At 42.0% G+C, this 22,539-nt stretch overlaps 1 protein-coding gene across 1 annotated transcript; it reads left to right on the top strand.

Moving 5' to 3' along the window:
- Positions 1-643: 643 nt before the first annotated feature.
- LOC104939609 (proline-rich membrane anchor 1) lies at positions 644-12,664 on the top strand. The gene is made up of 4 exons (XM_027274601.1): positions 644-1,369; positions 2,145-2,286; positions 4,472-4,604; positions 10,600-12,664. The coding sequence occupies exons 1-4, from the start codon at positions 1,088-1,090 to the stop codon at positions 10,697-10,699; spliced, it is 657 nt and encodes a 218-aa protein (XP_027130402.1). The 5' UTR covers positions 644-1,087; the 3' UTR covers positions 10,700-12,664.
- The last annotated feature ends 9,875 nt before the right edge of the window (positions 12,665-22,539 follow it).

The following is a 22,539-nucleotide window of genomic DNA, read 5'->3' as shown; positions in this document are numbered from 1 at the left end:
AGAGACACAAATGCAGATCTAAAAACGTTTCTTCTATATTGCTTCATCCATTAATGTCAAGATGAGCACTAAGGTTTTATTCCCACTGTCAGTTAACTGTTTTAGTAATCTCCAATAAATGTCACGTTGGCTCTCTATGTACATGGCTCAGGGCTGTGGGGTCATTTCATAACTGTGCCTAGTGGAGACCACCAACAACATTATGCAACTCTGCAACTCTTAAAAACTATTCATTGCGATCTGAATCTTTGCACTCTGGTCCGCATCATCACCTCTTACATCAAGGTAATGGTGTCAGAGGTGATAATAAAGGAGCAATTAAAAATGAAGATCTAATAAAACTGTCTTTGTTAAGCAGTAAATGCCAGGTTACATCACTGATGTTTATGGCAGCTTACTTTGGGACACACAGCACAGTCGGTAGGCGTCTTGCACTCTCTCCTCTTCTCTCCACTTGACTTTAATTCATCGCGTCATCCTTATGGACTCGCCTCCACGCATTGTGGGCTTATACTTTCTGCCTGGACCACCCTATAAAAAAAGAAATAAATCAAAACAAACAAACCCTAGTTGACGTTACCGGCGCCTTTAAAACTACATCTCCTTCCATTTTGGGGGGGTTTGTGAAGCGGAGCGTGAATTTATTTGAGCACGCTGTCAGGATTGAGCTGATGTGAGCGCTGCATCAAGTGCGCGGTGGTGATGCTCCAGTATAAAATAGTCCGCTGTGTTTTGGCACAGAGGGCGATGCATCAGTTTAACCCTCGGCTCTGCCCTCCGGACTCGCCCATACAGTATTCAGCCTAGATAAGTTGAGGGGATGTGTGATCTTATTGTGAGGAATCCTGCCGAGGAGCTCTCTGTTCGTCTGTTTGTTTCTTCAACTTCGATGGCTTGAGTGGCCCATTTGCACTCATGCTTGCAGCCGAGGAGGGATGTAAGGTACGGGCCATCTACCGCCCTCACATTGCACGGAGTACCGGCGTGATTAAGGTCGCTATCTGAGTGCCAGTAAGAAAAGAAAAAACTACTTTCCGAGATGTGAATTATCGAGATTTGCTACTCATTCCACCGGCTCACTTGTCCTATGCTATCGACAACGGGATTTCAAGAGGAAAATGATTGTGGCATAAACTATTTCTGGAGACGCTTGTCACAGATATCGCCGCTGAAGTGGACAGAGTGGATGGTTATTTCCCAAACTGTTCAAGCCTATGAATATTGCATTCATTTGTTGGAAACGCTGCCTAGTGTCTTCGAGAACAGCGCAGGAGGAATGCTGGTCCAAGATCTAATGTCATTTACTTTGAGCTTTTGGCCTTTTTTCTTTGGTCATTGTCTTCTCTCACTGTTTTTACTTTCATGCCAGGTAAGCACCAAATTCAGCTGACTATTTACGCATGAGAAGGGGTTACACGAATGTACCTGGAGTTTGATTTACTGATGGATTATGGATAAGAAGTGTTTAACAGATTATATTTTTAAACAGCCTATGCACTTGATATGCTGCAGTTATTAATATTGCATGTGTGTTTACACAGGATGTTAGGGGCACCAGTCCAGGGCATCACCTGTGTTTAGGGAATACTGACAGGCATGCATTAGTGGAGTTTCTACTAAGGCAGGAGAAATACACAGAGAGACACTCAGCTCTCTTGCAGTGGGAACATGGAGAAGCCAACTGTGTTTAAATGATAACAACATTCAGTTATCCCACCAGGATCTCTGCAGCAGGCATATGTTACTGATGAGTATTCTAACCTCTGCCCCACGCTGCTGCCTACAGATAATGGTGAGCTGTTGTTCACACGCACACAGTGTTGCGAGGGTTCATGTGACTTGAGTTTCCAAGTCAACCCACGCATACTCCTGGGGGCAGCCTGCTGCCCACTCTCGGTGGGTGGTTTCTTACAGGATAGACGTGATACTATTCTGCATGTACTATACACAAGTGACAACACTGGAGCTGTGATATGAAAAGAATGCTGAGAGGATATCCACAGTGCTGTTCACTAAGAGGCTCCTGAGTGTTCAAGCATCTCCATTTGTGCTGCACAGCGTTGTGCTGATGGTATACTCTTGTGAGTAAATGCAGTGAAGGGGGGCTCCTCAGTCATTTCATTGTCTCTCTTTCACACCATAAGGGAGAACTTCAGAGGTCATGCTCACGGACTGTGGCGGAGAAAGTTAGTGAACAGTGCCAGCTGGCATGCCAGTGTCAAAGATACCCTCCCCTTCCTCCTCCGCCGCCTCCACCGCCTCCCCCACGGTTACTGGGCACCACAGGTAAGTACTCTCAGCTCACCCTCCCAGTTTTCACACCTGTCTCACTCCAAGTCTTTCTGTCTCGCTTTCAGTCTGCTCTCGCCCCATAGTTGGATCTCATTCCCAGCTAGACACAGGTGTTAAGCAACTGGATAACCTGAAGAACTTTTTGATTTGAAGTGTTTCTTTTAAAGACTTGTCCAGCCCCACCGAGACCCTGATGAGGATAAGCGGTTACAGATAATGGATGGATGGTTGTTTCTTTTAAAACAAAAAATGTACCATCTACACCCCTGAGATTGATGTGTGAGGGCCTGTGCATGGACACAGTTTTTGCATGTGCACCTCTGTGCGTGTGATAGAGCCAGCAGGATGTTGACAGCTGAACACAGGACTACTTTATGCTGGGTCTGACCTTGGGGAGTACCCAGCTGCTTGTGAAATCCATGCCTGCTGGGCTGCCAAGCTCAGTGGTTCAGTGGTAGGGTTTCCCCCTGGAGGACCTCTGATTAAAACAGATGAGTTAATTAAATTAGCTTTAATTTGATAGAGATAAGAGGCTAATGACCCAGCCCAGTAGTTCCAGTTTCATTATGGAGGTTTTTTTTTAAGTTAACCAGCCAGCAATAAGGATATCTGTGTGTGCTTCATGTAATAGTGCTTGTATGTAAAAAGCACATACAGCAAACCTGTGTGGATCCGCTGCCTGTTGAAGTTTTCCCCTATGACACTCCCTCTCTCGTCCCACTCTGAGATGGTAAACCACTCACAGATAGGAGAACATATTTTACCAGCATGCTCGCTGAAACTTAATATGATTTGTATTTACTCTCAAGCATTTTAATGAACAGTGTACTGAAATATGGGACAGGCGTTGCTGATGATGCAGCCATTCTGAGCTATTACTGTGACTCTTTAGAATCACTCACCCTGAGCCCTTTATATTATGAGCAGGAAGGGGTACTTAATCATTAAAGTCTCAACAGACAGCAGTGAAAAGGTTTGAATCAATCAGTTCCAGTGATTTTTTTTCCCGTCTGGTCAATTTAAATGGACCTTTTTCCCTCCTGACTCACCATGTGAGCTACCTATGAACTGAGAGTTATAGACCCTTCTGTGAATGTTGGTCACTGCATAAATGCTGCCAGGACCATCTGACTCTAAGCTAAGACGGGGGGGTTGAATGCCCAACGCATGAGTGGACTGCTACATCTAGAGTGTTTAAAGCTTCTATAAACAGCAGTGTATCATGATAGATATGATAAGCAGGCAAATTTTTATTCCTTTTCAGCTTCACACAGAAATGTTTGGAGAGGGTGGAGACACCATGAATAATTCACTTTAAGGGAGCTTTTTTTTCAGTTCAGTTTAATCGCATAAGGCGCATAATTATCATTTCATCACTTCAGTAGCACAATTTGCAGAACGGTTAGGGCTGAAATTTTGCTTTAAATTGTAGTCTTTAAAAATGCAATGAATATGCTGATATACAAAACTAGGACAATGACTGAGACCTTATCTAAAAAAGTGAAAAATTGCCAATCTTAAGTAAGTCTGTGTGGTAAAATGAAAAATGGTCTATCAAAGAAGCGTGCATTAATTCCATGAATTAAACCCTACAGCTGTTGACAAAATGCAGGATTAAGATGGAAGTTTGGCAGAGAGGAGCTTTTAAATTATACTGACTTATGTTAGGTGTACTATACTATAGGAGTACTAGCCTTGTTATATGCTCCAAAGAAATGTGCTGTGTTGGTAAATAGTCTACGGCATTACTAAGGAGTATTTCTTGCTGTGATTATGATGTAAATCCTTCCTGTCATTAGATAGATAGATAGATAGATAGATAGATAGATAGATAGATAGATATGCACATGACTAAACTGATTTATAGACGTGCTGGTGTAAGGAAGACTGATGGGACCTTAAATGATTCATGCCGTTGGGTTGGATATCTTTGAACGTTGAACCTAAGACCTACAGAACAGGCGAGTGCACAGTGTTTTCCCAACTCAGATAGCAGGGGGTGAAATCACCTTCATGCTGCTCTGTTATTCTATTGTATAATGCAACCACTAAGGATTTAATAACAGACTTGTGTCAGTGATCAGCATAATACATTTTGGTTTTCTATATTTTGTTAGAATTCTATTAATTCTTCTACATCCACATCTTTCTTCTCCTACCCCTTTCTTCTTTTTTCTAGTGGTAAAGCCCATTTTGCCCTTGTTGAGGCCCTGGTGGACAGAGATGGACTTTATAGTGCTTGGAACCGTGGGCTGTGCCTCAGTTGTCTTCCTCCTCTCAGCCATCATCATCTGCTACAAGGCCATGAAGAGGTTGGATGTCACTTCTTTTTGCTTTCATTTAAATCTCACTCTGCTGCATCTCTGACATATTTTAAAATTATGAACAAATTGAAATAGGAACTGTCACTGCAAGGCTACTCAACATATCATGCGTAATTTGACCCATGGGAGGCTGAACTATCTCTCCTGCCTCAGTGTGTGAGGACACAGGAGGCTACAGTGATGTCATCACCCTGTTGGGTCGCACTGAGGTCAGAGGTTAGGTAATGGAAAGGGTTGTAAATGTCAACAAGGAAGATCCACTACACTGAGTCACCAAGTAACATCCTATAACCTAAATTAAGTAATTGAGTGACTTTACGATCCCGTGTTCATTTTAATTTGCATAAGTGTCTAAAGCTTCCAAGAATCACAGCTTGCTTCATGAAAGCGAATGGCAAGCAGAGGAATCCCAAGATGCTGCTGTAGCAGCAGGAACTGTTTTCCCCCATTTGGCTTATTAGAGAAAAGGCTGTGTGAGGTTTTAGCCTGCAGCACAAACCAGACCCAATTCTCTGTGTGACATTCAGGCAGCACGGTGTCACACATGCACTCTGACATCCATGTTAACGTTCACAGACATTTAACAAACACATACACACGTCTGCATCGTGCAAAGCACTGCACATGCACAGAGAGGGGTATGCAGAGGATACTTGTGTGCAGCCATCCATAAACACAGCATCTTTAAATACATACTGTAGATACATCATCTTGGCATATTTACGCACTCTATGAAAGTGTCATAAACATTCTCCCACACACCCATGCATGTGAGAAGAGCCACAGATGCATGCATTAAATTGTTTTATTTATGTGTATTTAAATTGATTTAGTATCACACCTTTATTAAATTTATGGAACTGTATTAAGCATGCGTGCCAGATGTGGCTTTCCTCAGCGCAACTCTGTCTTTAAACAACAAATAGGCACAGTCAGGCAGTGGAAGTAATAGGTGGTTGGCTCAGGAATTCATTATGGCAATTCTCCAGTGCCCTGCGTAGCCAAGGGGCACCTTTTTTAATGCAGCAGTAGGAAAGTGTTGTTGCAAAAGGCTCTATCCCCAAACCCAAGTTATTATTTATGAATTAATTTGCGCAGTCATTCAGTCGCAGGCCACATCTTTTATACATGCAAGCGGGTCGTGTCCTGAAGCTTTGTGGGCTAGAGCCTACAGTCTAGAGACTGCAGACTTTGTGCCACACTGAGTTGCCCTACACTCTGAATGAGGAGGGAAAAATACTCAGGTCCAGCCAGACTACCCTCCTTAGACATTCATCAGTCATCAGCCAATAGGAGAGCAGTCCAGGGGAAAACGTGCTTCTTTTAACATTCGTCAAAGATGCTCTGATTGTCCATCGTTCCTGAGAGGAAACAACCCAGCAAAAAGCCAAGCAAGCAAAGGCAGTAACTGAGCGCCTTAGTCAATAACAATGTGAGAGAGGGTTTGTCGGTGAGAAAAACAGCCAGTTATAGCCCTCTCAGCCCCTCAGTGCTCTGGGCTTTCCCAATGAAAATCAGCTGGCTGAGGGCCAAGGCCAGAGCAGACAGCAGAGGAGCTAGCTCTGCAGGTCCCAGCCCTCCTGGCCTTTTGTTATTTTTTATAATCTTTGTCTGCCAGTCATCTGTCAGGAGCAAAGGGGCTTGAGAGAGAAAAACACTTTCATACAATTGTATACAGCATCCAGAGCACCAGGGAGACTGGTGTGTGCAAGCATAGAGAAGAGGATTCAGACACATGCTGCGTTTCAGTGTTGCTGTGCCATCCAAAGCTAAAGACATGATGCTGCAGTCTAGGCTGTTAGCCATCCAAAAAGCCAAAACAAACAAAACTCAAACCAACTGACTAATGAAGCTAGATGCCTTTTCTAATCACTTACCACTCTGGGAGGCTTGTCCAAAGACAGATAATACATCACAGTTGGTCCCACCCAAGGGCAATTCAGGATATCCAAAATACCAACCACGGATACAATAAAAGGAAAATACTTGTCAGGCAAAATTTAAAGCCAATATTTACTAATACATTATTTATCCCGTCTGTTTAATTTTAAAATGACTATTACAGCAACATCAAAACTGTTGACAGATTTTTACAGTCTGCTTCTTAATGCTTTTTCTTTGAACCGTAGCATGTTATCTAATTTCCAGATGGCTGGAGTAATTGTAAACAGCTCAACACATGTCGTCAATTTCGTCATGATCCATTCCCCAAACTTCAAACAGGAACGTGTGCTGTGATTGCACAGCTTTGATATGAAATATTCATCTAACCTGTGAGGTGTTGTGTTGCTACCTGCAATGTGTCAACAGCACAGCATCTATTATTGAAGACCTGGGTAGAGGTCAGTTTGAGGCCCCAATGCTCCGCCCTGTGTGGTGGCTAAAAGTGACATGGTCAGCCTGAGCAGAGATTACATCTTTGAAGAAATAAATAGGGCCAAAGAACCTTTGAATATGCCAGTGTCAAACAGCATTTTACAACCTAATAGATGGAATACTGACCTGAATATTTAAAATGAAAATCACTGGTGACCTCCAAGGACAATGCATAATGTTAAAAGAACATCAACCCCACCCCACTCTATTTCAAGTTGAAGAATTCCCAGACTGGCGGTAAACCATGTCATCTGTCCCATAGAGAAAACTTTGGTATATCCCACCCCCCCAACTGCTGACAATTGGCCAATCATCTCCCCTGCAGCAGAATGGGTTTCCACACTGGGGCTGAAAAGCAGGCATCAAGCAGCAAACAGCATCTGTCCTATATGGCCAGCATGTATTCATGGTGTCCTAAGCCATACATTTTCTCCCATCTGACAGAGTCCCACAGTAAGTCTTAGTCATTGCCTCATTTTTTGTTTATACCTCTGCTTGACAGCCATTAGCTCACATCACGACCAAGAATTCAACTAATATTGTTACCAAATACAGTAATTCTTAATCATCTTGCTCATACATCACAATGCAAAATATAATCAAAATATAAACTGAGACTATAAAATAGAAAAGAAAGCTCAATCTGCAGTGTTACATTTCAGTTAAAAGTGAGAAGAGTTAGTTTGAAGTCTGGACACATTTTCTTTGATTCTTCCAAGTAGACACTTTTTGGTTTGATGACAGTTTTCAACTCTGAAGCCTAAAATACACTGCATGCGGAACGGCTCCGGAACGGCTCCACCACAGCGACGTATCAGCAACGTATCGGCTCCGTCACCGCGGTGGAGCCGTTCCGGAGCCGTAACGCATGCAATGTATTTTAGGCTTTAGTCTTCTCTGAATCAGCTAAGGTTGGTTTTCAACCAACAGGTGTGTCTTGTCAAGTTCATTAGTGGAAACCAACAAGAAGAGGGGGATTTCCTGGGCTGAAACATAAGGAATGGACATTAGATCAATGGAGAGCTGTACTTTGGTCTGATGAGTCAAATTTGACACTTTTGGTTCCAACCATGTCTTTGTGAGATGCAGAAAAGGTCAATGGATGGTAACCGCATGTGTGGTTCCCATCATGAAACATGGAGGAGGAGTTCTTAGTTTGGGTGCTTTTCTGCTGACACTGTTGGTGAAATTCAAACGACACCTAACCAGCATGGCTACCATAGAATTCTGCAGCAACATGCCATCCTAACTTGTTTGCACTTAGTGGGACCATCATTTGTTTTTCAAAAGGATATGACCCAAATAATACTCCAGGTTATTAAGGGTTATTTGACCAAGAAAGAGGTGATGGAGTGCTGCATCAGATGACCTGGCCTCCACACTAAACCCTAAACCCAAATGAGATGCTTTGAGATGAGTTGGACTGCACAGTGATGGAAACGCCAGCACAGTGCTCTCTCTCTCTCTCTCTCTCTCTCTCTCTCTCTCCTCTTTTATATATATATAATATATTTATATATATATTATATCATATATTATATTATTATATATATATATATATTATATATCTATATCTATAATATATATATATGTAGGAACTCCTTCAGGATTATTGGAAAATCATTTCAGGTTACCTCAAGAAGCTGATTTAGAAAATGCCGAAAGACTGTGCAAAGCAAAGACCTCATTGTAATTTTTTTTAAAAACCTTTTTAAAGACTGGTAAAAATTCTGGGAGTGACAGATGAAAGTTTTCCTGCTGTATCTTCAAATGAAAAATTGAGTTTTGCTGGCTTTCAGGAGCTCTGAACACAGGAGGTGGAGAGATGGAGGTGGTGAAGTGGAGGTGGTTCACAGTGCTGAAATGACAGCTGAAAAACAGCCAAGACATGAACAGTTTTAAAAACCTGACAGCAACAAGATGATTGTTAAATTGGTGTGGCGAAATCAGATTGGCTTACGTGCATGAGAGCAACAAAAAAAGACAGCTGTTAAATTGAGTTGACAGCAAGGGGGAAATAAGGTAGGTGTATAGGTAGCATCTAGTCTTGATGCCACCCACATACTGACTCTTTTAAAAGTAGTCTGTGTTTTTTACTAAACTTGCCATTTGTGGCGTTTATGGGATGACACATGCTAAATTGTAGTGTACAGAAGTAATTTAACTAACTCAATAATTACATTTTCACAGCAACTTTTATACAAAGTTATCAAACATTAGTTTATCATTTCTTATCATTTCTTAGAGAAAAAAACTCTTTTTTCAAAAGTTGTATAGTCTCTTATTTTGATTCGATAAAAATCCCCTCTCCGACACAGTGCCAACAAAGATAAAACATAATGTCATAAAGGAGTTCATTTCATCCTGTAAGGATTCCTGAGAAGGGAAAAAGATGTGTACTGGACTGGCCTGGGAATGACTCTTGTCAAAGTTGGACTGGCCAGCCAGGGCAGCTTTCAGAGCAGAGGAGACACTGAGCTAAGATGTCGCTTAAGGGTCCTCTGTGCCAATGAAGGCACTGTACAGTGCTGTGTGGGACAATGACTGTACTAACTGTATTCAGATCTGTCTCTGCGTTACATAAGCCTGAGCAGGAACGAGCGGCTGAGGGGGTCAGTGCAGAAGCCACAGTACACTGGACAAATATAATAACCACAAAGGCACCAGGGAGTGCATGAAATGGGCTGTATTGAGTGATACTGCTCTTCACAGACCAGTAGTAGCAAGGGGATCATGGGTTGCATCTTTATTTCACACCAGAACATACTCATAGAAATGAAAGTATTACACCACAGCCAGTACTGAGGGGGAATTTCACAGGATGTATCAATTTTATTTCCAAGTTGTTGTTGTTGTTTTTTTTACACTACACTGTTTCATAACACAAATATGAGGTCATTTAGTCACATTCAATGATACACGTAGGCACAGGATGATACACTTTCATTCACATTCACAACTGTGTTTACTACAATTTCAGTTGTCACACTCCAACACTGCATCAACTAAGTATGTAACCCATTTAGACCATTATTCTTTTCCCTTTTCCTTCTTTAATCTCAACCTAAAGTTATGCATTCCATACTGTCTATGTTATATATCATATCTGTCCATTGGTTCAAGGTGGGAAGTTCTCTAAGAAGCCAGCATCTAGTTATTGCCTTTTTATTTGCTGGCATGAGAAGTTTTAATAAATACTTGTCTCTGTTATCCAGATCCTTTGATATTTTTTCCAAGTAGAATGATAGGAAAGTAAACTCAATATCAAATCCCAGAATATTCTTTGTGGTAGCTCGCACATTTCCAAGTTGTTTTGACAGCCACATACAGACTCATTACTTAGAGGAATGGTTGCATCTACCAGTCAGAGAAGGTAATTGCCTCATCCCCTGTGTTGCAATGTATCCATGCCTCCTGTCTTCTTGTAAAAGTGACCTTTGAACACTGAGGTTATTAGAAAGGACTGCAGAGACCAGAGCAGTCTGTGAAATCAAATCAGCCTAAAGGTTAAATCTAGAAACTCTGTTTAATTACATGGCCTGTAGCTAATGTCACATCTCTCTTGTCAAGGATTTTGTCCTCACTTTATGAAAATGTTTATTCGCAGGAAACCACTACGAAAAGAAGAGAACGGGACAAGTCGTGGGGAATATGCCATGAGCATCCGTAACAAGAAGGCCATGGGTACGAACAACACTGTGGTATAGACTGTCTCCTGGTAGAAGCAAGTGACATCACATTACTGTCTCTCACCTTTCCCACCACCAAACACAACAATCCCATCTCACCCAGAATGCAACTGGGTTTTACCCAAGGTTTTCAAATAGGTAAAGCTTCCCTCTTTGCTTGGCATGTTGCCTGGACTGAAGACGGCGTTCAGCTCAAGAAGAGCTGTAAAAGATGGAAGGAAAAAATCAAGACTGAAAGGATGGAGTAAAAGTCCATAAACCCCCATGGTGTTGAACATTATGCTCTTAGTAACAGCAAGTGTTGCTGACAGGCTGGTTGGCTGCTGGCTGGAGAGGGACTGTCTGCCAGTCTGCCGCAGATCCAGACCTCACACACTGTTGACATCTGCAACGGAGCAACAGACAATACAGCAGCCCTGCAGTCCCATGGGCGGCCAGGCAGGACAGCCCATCACACATAATAAATAAGTGCATGCAGTTTTTACAGAGAATGCAACATTTTTATATTCCAATCCACACACTATCCATCTTTTGTTCTCCATTTTTGAGACAGGCATGATGTTACTGTCGGTTCTGTCTCTGAGATATGGATTCATCTGACTATGCAATTTAAAGAAATCCATATCATGGAAATAAAGAGGAACAACGACATTAACATGGGACATTTTAGTTATTTTACCATGCCAAAAATGCCACCGAAGACTTCGGCTCAATGTAATATACTATTTCAGTCATTGATCGATTTATTTGACTCTATTTAATTATCTACCTTTGAATTTATTTTTCTACTTAAAGAAAAATAACTGTCTTGTAAGTTATTCACATCTTTACAAATATTGAACATCTTGATAAATTAATTTTATTTCTTTATAGCTCTGTTTTTAAGTGAATAATTCATCTGTGATGCTCTGATGCTTTAAGCCTGCTGTCAGTTTGTTGAGACACTGATGCTTGCACTGATGCTTGCTCTGCAAAGAGTTTTGGTATCTGTAGTTTTGTCTCTGGATGTTTGATATGCTTCTCTCTGTTTTTCTGAGGCTTCAACTGAAGAATCAGATGAATGTGTTCAACCCCCCCACCCCACCCCCCAAAAAAGTCAAGTCATTTGGTAATATCCTCTGAGTTCTGCAGTCAGCTCGATGCCTTCAGCCTTGAATCTGACAATCTTCATTTTTCTATCTGTCAAGAAGGGCTTAGCCCTTTGCTTTAGAAACAGGGGACATGAGCCCAGGGCTGACCTTTCCGACTGGTGAGAGACAGGAGACTGAGCCAATAGCCAGAGATCATGTTGCACAGAGGGTGGCCTCAGCAGGGACGTGTGTGACTCAGTGCTGTCAGATGCATCCTCCACAGCCCCACTGGAAAAACAAAACTGAGTTGAACTGGAGCATCACTCAACGCTGCTCTGTTGTTCTTGTTTGTTCTTTTTTTTTTTTTTTTTACATTACATCTGTGTGTGTCTGTTACTGTGTGCATGTGTGAGTGTATGTCTTTGTGTGTGTTTTTTTGTGTGCGCGTACAAGTGTGTGTGTCTGTCTGTGAGTATGCATGCAGATGAGTGTACTCGGTGAGAGTGGGTTGTTCTCTGTGGCTGTCTGTTAAGTATAGATTTTGGCTAAACTGTGGAAATCTGGAAAAACACAAGCTTGCATCTAAACATGCACAGGTTATTAGCTAACTGTATAACCCAACATGTACCTATATGAGAGAAATGATGGATGCATGAATGTAAATATTGATATTTAAATATCTGCCTTCTGGACTGTTAATGTACAGTGTAACAGAACATGTTTATACATAGTAAAACTTAAACAGTGTGCTACCATTTGAAATTATGTCAATGTTGTCAAGTTAATGGAGCAAGCCATTAATGTATATATGGCAATCAATAGTACACAATTTGTGCATTATACCAAACAAAAAGATGTGCAAGTTGATTTCATTGCTGAGTTTTTCAGTTGTAAATAAAACTATACACAACAACAGAGCTGCAGTCTTGTGTTTACGAGATGTACAGTATGTGCAGAAATCTGTTACCATACTGCGGATAAACTGGCCCATATGTGGCGAAGGTGATAAAAGTGAGACTGTTATATTTAGCCTGTGCCCACCCTGCACTGTGCTGTGTTCTGCCGTTCATGTCTTGGAAAGAGCTGTGCTGGCCTTGTCTCCTGAGCCCCCCGCAGTGGAGGACATGTTCTCAGTCTGTCTCCCACATTGTATCTTTAATGAACTGCGATTATTAAGCGTATTCTACTCCATGGGGCTTAATGACGCAAATGAGAAAAGTTATACGTTACATATTGTGTTAAGTCTGGGCTCAATCAATAATAATGTGACAGAAGAAATCATGGATGTGTGTGAAGGATTTCTGCAGCTAAAGCAAGAACAGAAGTTGCTATAACAAAAAAGAAGAGAATATATTCAAAACACCTCTGTGAAACAGAGACATTAAATCAGATAGACATTTTCCCGTTTCTAATTTAATTTGCACATTACATTACATTAACTGCAGTTAATGATGTGAAACAAACTATGGGACAAACCTGGCTGATGCAGAGGTGCACTGAAGAGGAATGTCCACAAATTACAATGTGAATGAGGGACCATAGAGTAGTTTGCCTTCCCTGCTTTAGATGTGCCATTTGATAGTAATGCCAATGGACAGTCTGAGCAATTTAAACATTCATGCATTGTCCAGCCAAGTCACTGGATTTTACTGTAATAAAAGCAATGTGACAGCACGAGGCGAGGAAGCAGGGATTGTCTCTGTCTCAACCAGTTTCATGAGGCTTTCTGAAGGTACTTCTAGAGAGCAAAAGAACGGTGGTACACAGATTCTTAGAAATTTGGGTTCAGTACAAAACTATTGGATATTTTCATCTGTTACAGCCTGTATGAGATAATCTCTCTCAACCTGCTCCTAAATCAAGGAATGTCACCACTGCAAGCACCTGGTGATACACACCATGCTGGTGCACAAGTACACTGTGCGTGTGTCTGAGAGAGAGAGCTCACACAGTGCTTTTTCAGCTGACCTTCACAATCTTTGAGGACCCACTCTCTCTGCCTGAGAGGCCTTTGGTCAGTGTTAATTACCCTCACTACCTCCAGCTGCCTGCTCATCAGGTCAGTGCTCCCATATGGTCCTCCAGGAGGCAGCAGGCAGGGGCGGGGAAAGTGCTGGATACCTGTGGGACTCTGATTACATAAGCTGCTGCTAATGAGAGAGGTTCTCTGGAAAAGGGCTGCGAGTTCAAACGATCACAACGGTGGCAGTGGCTGACAGGTGCAACTCCAGAGCAACGGGGACTTGATTAAACACATACACACACACACACGTGCATGCTGGGACACATGCACATACACACCTGCATCCATCATCACTTTAATACACACTCAGAGGCACACAGCAAGAGAGTTGCTCTTTGATGAGCCAAGACTGGAGGTTGATGAGAAGGGGCACTGCAGCCTGATTCAGCTCGCTTGAGGTCATCAGGGAGTGTGTGTGTGTGAGTGTGTGTGTGTGTGTGTGTGTGTGTGTGTGTGTGTGTGTGTGTGTTTTCATTAGTGACATTTTCTGATATCATTGATTAATTTGGTGCACACATCTCAACATGGGTCCTCTTGCGGTGACTAAAAAGCTGAAAAAAAAAGTCAATCAAATTGGACCTATTGGGCCTATTTTTGTCCAATAAACTAATTTCCTCTTGTAGAATACATTTATATCATCAGATCTAATTCATGTTAAAGCTTGATAATGAAATTCTTGCAGCAGTAAAGATCAAAACAAAGATTAATGTGCTGTTCGGCTTTCTAGCCCTGCTGTCATGTCATCTGTTATTTTCAGACAAGAGCTTTGTGGTAATGCAGTTCGACCCCACAACAATCCTTAATCACGACAAACCACATTAGGCCAAAGGTAATTGTGTTTGCTTGGTCTATACGTGGTCCAATCTGTTTCGCTGCTGCCAATGAAGAGGGGGATGGATAGGATTTTCCACTTTGGGGCGGGGAGTGGGGCACAACCGAATAGTCTTGTTTACCTCCAATGTCTGGCTCCACCTTATCGAGTTACAAAGTTGCTGCTGTAACTCAGATTTGCCCTCTGATTGATGTGAGCTCTCATGGAGAGAGGCAGCATGACTGACAGTCTGACAAGGATCTGAGACTGAAGCTGAGTAATGCATGTCATGTCATTTTCCCAGAGACACCTGAGGTTCAGTTTCTTGTCCAGGAGAGTAAACAACAGAGATGATTTTATCGCTCTGCCACATGCATTATGGTAAACTGGACATTTTCCATTATCAGTCAGGACATCAAAGGGCAGTAAATGTCACATTTGAATTTTGAAGCGGTCTGCAATTCATATAAAAAGACAAAGTGTCCAAGCATTTAGAAAAACTCGTACTTTTATTATCCAGCTTGCAACCAAGCAACTTAAAAAGTGATAGAATATGAATGACACGGTGAGAATATCTAAGATTCAACAAGCATTTACTTTCAGACCCTCACTATTACTAACACAGGTCTATAGAAATTCTCTTAGTCATCTACTGACTCAAATCTGTTGAATACAACAGTTAGGCCCCTGATACAATTATCCCACACAAGCTTGCCAAACCTTTAATTATCAGCTCCAGTGCTAGTACTTCAAAATAGCACAGATTTACTGTACATACACAGGTATTAAAACAAAGGTGCTGAAAATGATTCAGTCCAATGAATCCCACACATCATCAGTTTACATAAGAGTCACAGAGTTCAGTTAGAGAGGATGCATGCAGCTCTATGTGTCTGGCCCTGCAGATGCTGGTGGTTCACCTGGTTCTGGATAGCCTGGAGATGAAAATGTGGCCTCACAGAAAGATGCTGATGAGGCAAGGAAGGGAATGTGACAATATTTCAGTTTGAATGATGTTGAGTTGCACTCCTCGCATGGTTTCCATCAAACTAATAACATGAAGACATACTATTTCTACAACCTGAGAGAAAATTTATAGCAAGGAAACTATAATTTTCTCAAACAGAGTTATAGTTTCCTCATAATACCCGAAACAGGAATCAATCCAAAAGTTGAAACTTTTCATATGTACTTTTCATATGAATAAGCACACCACGTTTCCAGGCCTGTTTTCCTACCTGAGCTAGCCTAAAAGGATCCCCAGTGGAAAAAATAAAGCAGAGCACTCACCACTACATCACTATTGTGGGCCATGAGCTGCAGGATGCTGGGTGTAACCCGACTCCAGAACCCCCGGTTAGTGAAGATGGCGCTGGAGGATGCTGTCTGGTTCTGGTTCTGGTTTAACAGGGATGGAGTAGTGGCTGCCTGCTCGCAGTAGATGGTCCCCAGCTGGACAAACATGAAGGCATGGAACAGAGATCAAGACCAAAACAGAAAAGACCAGTTAGGTTGTCATATATCACATTAATAAAACCTGGGAGGGTTCATTTAAAGGGATATTGTTTCTATTGTTTGTTTCAAACCAATGAGGGATGGGCATACAGAAGGGGGAGCCCTGGCCAAGAGATACTAATCAAGTTCAAACAAGACTTACTTTAAGTGGTTAGTGTGTGCATATCTGCAGTGTAGTCCACTTATGTATTGTCTCATGCATTTCATGGCTGCTGTTGTGCACTATCAGGAACAAAAACAGTTTCTCGTTTAGGAAGAAATCACAGTGGGGCCTATCTTTGTTTCTTGCTGTTTTATGAGGCTGATTCTAATAAGATCCAAACACACATCGACTAAAGTCTTACCCCGGGCTGCGTTGAGATCATGTGCTTTTGCATTATCGTAGTTTCTGCTAACCGTGCACTGATAACAAACTGAGAAAGCCCACAGCCAGTTTTAAAACTGGATTCCGGATGAAACTTCATGTGACTGTGTGTGAAGGACATAAAGACAGTATTTTACCTGGACCTGCAGAAGGTCTAACACATTAAAGAGGGACATATGGAACTTATCTTTATCCCGGATGCAAGGAGATAAAGAATGGTGAAAATGTACTGATGCAGCAAGACTGCCTTTTTCTATTATCACTTTCCCTTGCTCATGCTGCGAAGAGAGCATAAACTCTGTAGTCTGAATAGAGGGGAAAGCCCAGGCAGCAAAAGGAGAGGCGGGGAGACAGAGAATAGACAGAGAATAGTGAAGCTGTGCACTCTGCTGCCCTTAAAGCATACTGAACCACTTTAGTACAAGGACAGGGAATTTTTTTAAAAATTCCGCAGCCTATATCAAGGCTATACGGGCCATTTATTCAGAGAGCTGCAGGCTACATGATTGATTGCCTCATTCACTCAGTTTGGGGTTGTCTGAGGAGAGACCCTGCAGGTCTATATGTGGTCTGACTGGTCTATCATACTAGAGAGTGCATCCCTCCCTCTCTCCCTTGTTCTGGAGAGTCAATGGGACCCTATTGTCCTCCTCTCTCTTTTTCTTCCCCTTACCTCTCTGTTTAGCTGAAAAGGCAAACTAACAATGGGGTTCTCCTCTCCTGGCCTGACACCCCACTCCTATGCTTTTAAAGTGATGGAGAATGAGAAAGAGGAGATGCAAATTGGCATTCATCCCAACATGCAGTGTCCTATTACCTAGACAGTTGGATGAGATGTTTGTCGATCATTTCAGATACTTGACTGATTTATGTAGTTTTTCTACATTTGCAAATGTGCTTTATTCTAGTTCAAGAGAGACACACCTACCCAGGTCACAGGATGACGATAGTTCCGACCATTGATTTGAACTCCAGCTGATGTTATGCATCCATTAGGACTGATATGTGGTAATCATTACCACAAAATCCAAAGCAAGTCTTCAGCCATGTGATAATATTTTTGCCAGATCTGAAGGGTGGGTATCGTCCAAAATTGACCCACCATTGTCTGACTGTGTTGCCATTGTTTTTTGGTGACAGAGATGGTGGTGGTGATGTGTAGTTTACTTGGTGCTAAGAGGTGCCCTGCCACCCAATCAGCAGCATACTACGCGTGATATGATCTGGGTCCATTATGTCTGATGTCACATATCCAAGAGGTTCGGCACTGAAGATACCTTCTACCTCAATTAAAAGGGTAAGTATAACTTCTTCAGGTAGAGCCCCGATCCCAGTTACCAGCATCTTTGATTGAGCAGGTTTCACGCTGCCTCCAAAGTCAGAAGCTCTGGGTGAGTCAAATTGGAATATGACTTGGTAGGAGACGTGAATCTACTTTTTTAATTATTTAATTAAATTGTATAACAATGTTTGTACTATCCAATCATTGTAAATGTTGTCCAGTGTGGATGAGGCCAGTGGTAGGGTCCATTTTAGGAGACAACATCTTCAGCCAGCAGCTGGGTGGTACTGATTTGCCGGCCCTGAGAGCCTTCACCTCATGTGGGAAGCTTTGAACTTGACATGTCCATAGAAGATGGAATTCAGCATCACATCATCAGGTCTAGAACTGGCTAACAGTCTCGCAATGCAGTCCTACCCACAAAGAACCAGTGGAAGTGGCTCTACATCTGAGATGGAATACTGGTTATGTGATTCTACTACATGGATAACAACTCTATCCAATCCAGCTCTCTGCGAGAGTCCTTTTCTCTACTCATTGACCAATAACTGTGACTGAAGTGCTTGCATCAGAATGGGCATACTCTTATGGAGCACCAGAGACATTGCAGAAAAGTTCTAGTTCCAGAAAATCTGCATGCTATTTGCTCTTGCGTTGCCCCTGGAACTTGATTCCTTACACTGTCAGGGCCTATAGAGCCACAAAGCACAGTGCAACTGGCTTCAGTGCAACTTCAGGATGTTCAGCCGGGAAGTAAGTGAACCATACTTCATCCTTGGACAGCTGGATGATCTGGTTTATCACATCCAGAACTTCCCAGTTTTAAACATTATACAATGGAAATAATAAGGAGGATGTCATTTTCCTGAGGACAATAGTGTACTTTGTCCATATTACTTAGACAAGAAATGTCTTTGTTCTAAAATTAGATTTTTCAGAATTAGATTCTGTTGTTTTGTTTTGCATTAATCCACTTGCATTTCATCTTTTAATATATTTATATAGAGCACCTTAATGTCTTGCCATGTGTTGCCAGATGTTCCCACTAGATGGCAATCTACCTCCTCTATGATACAATCAAGATGGACTGTTACACAGATAGTAAAGGTACATGCAGTTGAGTTCATTTTACCTGAACATTAATATTCCTTAAACGACACAGGGTTTTAAAATCTCTTGTTGCCTGCTATTACTTATGTAATACATTTGGACTCTGTTTGTTTGTAGTACTGCTGATTAAGTATATTGGCAAGAATAATAACATTGAAAGACCATAGCAATCTTATTAAGAGGTTTTCTTATCTGAGTTTAAAAGGGATGTGATGTATGTTCTGGCAGACTGAGCCAGCAGGAAGGAACCAGCAGGATGTAGTGTTTTTTTCTTGTCAGATAATCAATACACGGAGAGACTGTATCAGAGGATGGACAAGCTGGACCAGTGGGTACACTACATGCCCAATCCAGGCTTACACTTCAAAAACTCTGAAATATCTCTGCATCGTATGTGCAAATGTAGTTTTACAGCAGCTGCGATTTTTCCACTCTAAAAGTCATCCACAGCTCTTGTGCATGAGCTCACCCCATTACTGTCTGTGAAGAGCTTTTTGATAGGCAAGCAATGTGATAAAAGCTCAGCTGCAACAAAAGGCTGTTGGGCTTAATGTTCAATCTAATGATCTTAATCCAAAGTTGTTTGAATAGGTGCCTTAGATGCAGTTTTTGTATTTTGAATAAATCTGTGACATAATTGGCTGTCACTTTTGATATTTGAACCACAAGCAAAATACCACCAGATGAACAGAAGTCATTTGGGCACTACAAATGATTGTGAATTTATGTGTACTGACCATAAACACTGCCCGACAATTAAGCTTCAAGCTGGTGAAGTGCCTTTGAGAAAGAAAGATAATGGATCTTTAACAGTTTAAGGAATGGTGATGGGACAACAAAGATCCATGTAGGATACAGAAAGGCAAAGTATTTAAATTGTGTAGGGCTGCAAATACCTGAGGCCATAAAAATATGTCAGAAAATAGTGAAAAATCACCATTTCTTAAATCCCAAGATAACACGTTTAAAGCTTCAATCAGCAGTTCCAATATACCCTTGGTATTCTGTGCAGTTTTCTTGTAGAGTAAATCAAAAATACAAAAATAGTAATTGCTTTAGCTTCATTGTGATCAATTAGGTAACTCATTGTTAGTGATTTGAGTACCAAGTGTAGTTAGTAAAGGGACCTTGTTATGAATGTGGTGATGTAAAAATAATGTAGTGTTTATCAAAGAATTGTTCCAAAGAGACACAAATGCAGATCTAAAAACGTTTCTTCTATATTGCTTCATCTATTAATGTCAAGATGAGCACTAAGGTTTTATTCCCACTGTCAGTTAACTGTTTTAGTAATCTCCAATAAATGTCACGTTGGCTCTCTATGTACATGGCTCAGGGCTGTGGGGTCATTTCATAACTGTGCCTAGTGGAGACCACCAACAACATTATGCAACTCTGCAACTCTTAAAAACTATTCATTGCGATCTGAATCTTTGCACTCTGGTCCGCATCATCACCTCTTACATCAAGGTAATGGTGTCAGAGGTGATAATAAAGGAGCAATTAAAAATGAAGATCTAATAAAACTGTCTTTGTTAAGCAGTAAATGCCAGGTTACATCACTGATGTTTATGGCAGCTTACTTTGGGACACACAGCACAGTCGGTAGGCGTCTTGCACTCTCTCCTCTTCTCTCCACTTGACTTTAATTCAGTCGCGTCATCCTTATGGACTCGCCTCCACGCATTGTGGGCTTATACTTTCTGCCTGGACCACCCTATAAAAAAAGAAATAAATCAAAACAAACAAACCCTAGTTGACGTTACCGGCGCCTTTAAAACTACATCTCCTTCCATTTTGGGGGGGTTTGAGAAGCGGAGCGTGAATTTATTTGAGCACGCTGTCAGGATTGAGCTGATGTGAGCGCTGCATCAAGTGCGCGGTGGTGATGCTCCAGTATAAAATAGTCCGCTGTGTTTTGGCACAGAGGGCGATGCATCAGTTTAACCCTCGGCTCTGCCCTCCGGACTCGCCCATACAGTATTCAGCCTAGATAAGTTGAGGGGATGTGTGATCTTATTGTGAGGAATCCTGCCGAGGAGCTCTCTGTTCGTCTGTTTGTTTCTTCAACTTCGATGGCTTGAGTGGCCCATTTGCACTCATGCTTGCAGCCGAGGAGGGATGTAAGGTACGGGCCATCTACCGCCCTCACATTGCACGGAGTACCGGCGTGATTAAGGTCGCTATCTGAGTGCCAGTAAGAAAAGAAAAAACTACTTTCCGAGATGTGAATTATCGAGATTTGCTACTCATTCCACCGGCTCACTTGTCCTATGCTATCGACAACGGGATTTCAAGAGGAAAATGATTGTGGCATAAACTATTTCTGGAGACGCTTGTCACAGATATCGCCGCTGAAGTGGACAGAGTGGATGGTTATTTCCCAAACTGTTCAAGCCTATGAATATTGCATTCATTTGTTGGAAACGCTGCCTAGTGTCTTCGAGAACAGCGCAGGAGGAATGCTGGTCCAAGATCTAATGTCATTTACTTTGAGCTTTTGGCCTTTTTTCTTTGGTCATTGTCTTCTCTCACTGTTTTTACTTTCATGCCAGGTAAGCACCAAATTCAGCTGACTATTTACGCATGAGAAGGGGTTACACGAATGTAGCTGGAGTTTGATTTACTGATGGATTATGGATAAGAAGTGTTTAACAGATTATATTTTTAAACAGCCTATGCACTTGATATGCTGCAGTTATTAATATTGCATGTGTGTTTACACAGGATGTTAGGGGCACCAGTCCAGGGCATCACCTGTGTTTAGGGAATACTGACAGGCATGCATTAGTGGAGTTTCTACTAAGGCAGGAGAAATACACAGAGAGACACTCAGCTCTCTTGCAGTGGGAACATGGAGAAGCCAACTGTGTTTAAATGATAACAACATTCAGTTATCCCACCAGGATCTCTGCAGCAGGCATATGTTACTGATGAGTATTCTAACCTCTGCCCCACGCTGCTGCCTACAGATAATGGTGAGCTGTTGTTCACACGCACACAGTGTTGCGAGGGTTCATGTTGAATGTTATCATCTTGAGTTTCCAAGTCAACCCACGCACACTCCTGGGGGCAGCCTGCTGCCCACTCTCGGTGGGTGGTTTCTTACAGGATAGACGTGATACTATTCTGCATGTACTATACACAAGTGACAACACTGGAGCTGTGATATGAAAAGAATGCTGAGAGGATATCCACAGTGTTAAGAGGCTCCTGAGTGTTCAAGCATCTCCATTTGTGCTGCACAGCGTTGTGCTGATGGTATACTCTTGTGAGTAAATGCAGTGAAGGGGGGCTCCTCAGTCATTTCATTGTCTCTCTTTCACTCCATAAGGGAGAACTTCAGAGGTCATGCTCACGGACTGTGGCGGAGAAAGTTAGTGAACAGTGCCAGCTGGCATGCCAGTGTCAAAGATACCCTCCCGACACTTTGTCTTTTTATATGAATTGCAGACCGCTTCAAAATTCAAATGTGACATTTACTGCCCTTTGATGTCCTGACTGATAATGGAAAATGTCCAGTTTACCATAATGCATGTGGCAGAGCGATAAAATCATCTCTGTTGTTTACTCTCCTGGACAAGAAACTGAACCTCAGGTGTCTCTGGGAAAATGACATGACATGCATTACTCAGCTTCAGTCTCAGATCCTTGTCAGACTGTCAGTCATGCTGCCTCTCTCC

This window comes from Larimichthys crocea, chromosome XXIV, assembly GCF_000972845.2.
Source record: "Larimichthys crocea isolate SSNF chromosome XXIV, L_crocea_2.0, whole genome shotgun sequence".
Classification (NCBI taxonomy): Eukaryota; Metazoa; Chordata; class Actinopteri; family Sciaenidae; genus Larimichthys; species Larimichthys crocea.
Note: the sequence above shows the minus strand (reverse complement) of the source record. Positions and strands in the feature narration are given on the sequence as shown.

Excerpts from the sequence above, each read along its gene's own strand:
- LOC104939609 (XM_027274601.1), top strand. The coding sequence starts at position 1,088 with ATGCTATCGACAACGGGATTTCAAGAGGAAAATGATTGTGGCATAAAC. Across the intron at positions 1,370-2,144 it reads TGTTTTTACTTTCATGCCAG|GGAGAACTTCAGAGGTCATG; the intron begins GTAAGCACCAAA and ends TCACACCATAAG. Across the intron at positions 4,605-10,599 it reads TGCTACAAGGCCATGAAGAG|GAAACCACTACGAAAAGAAG; the intron begins GTTGGATGTCAC and ends GTTTATTCGCAG.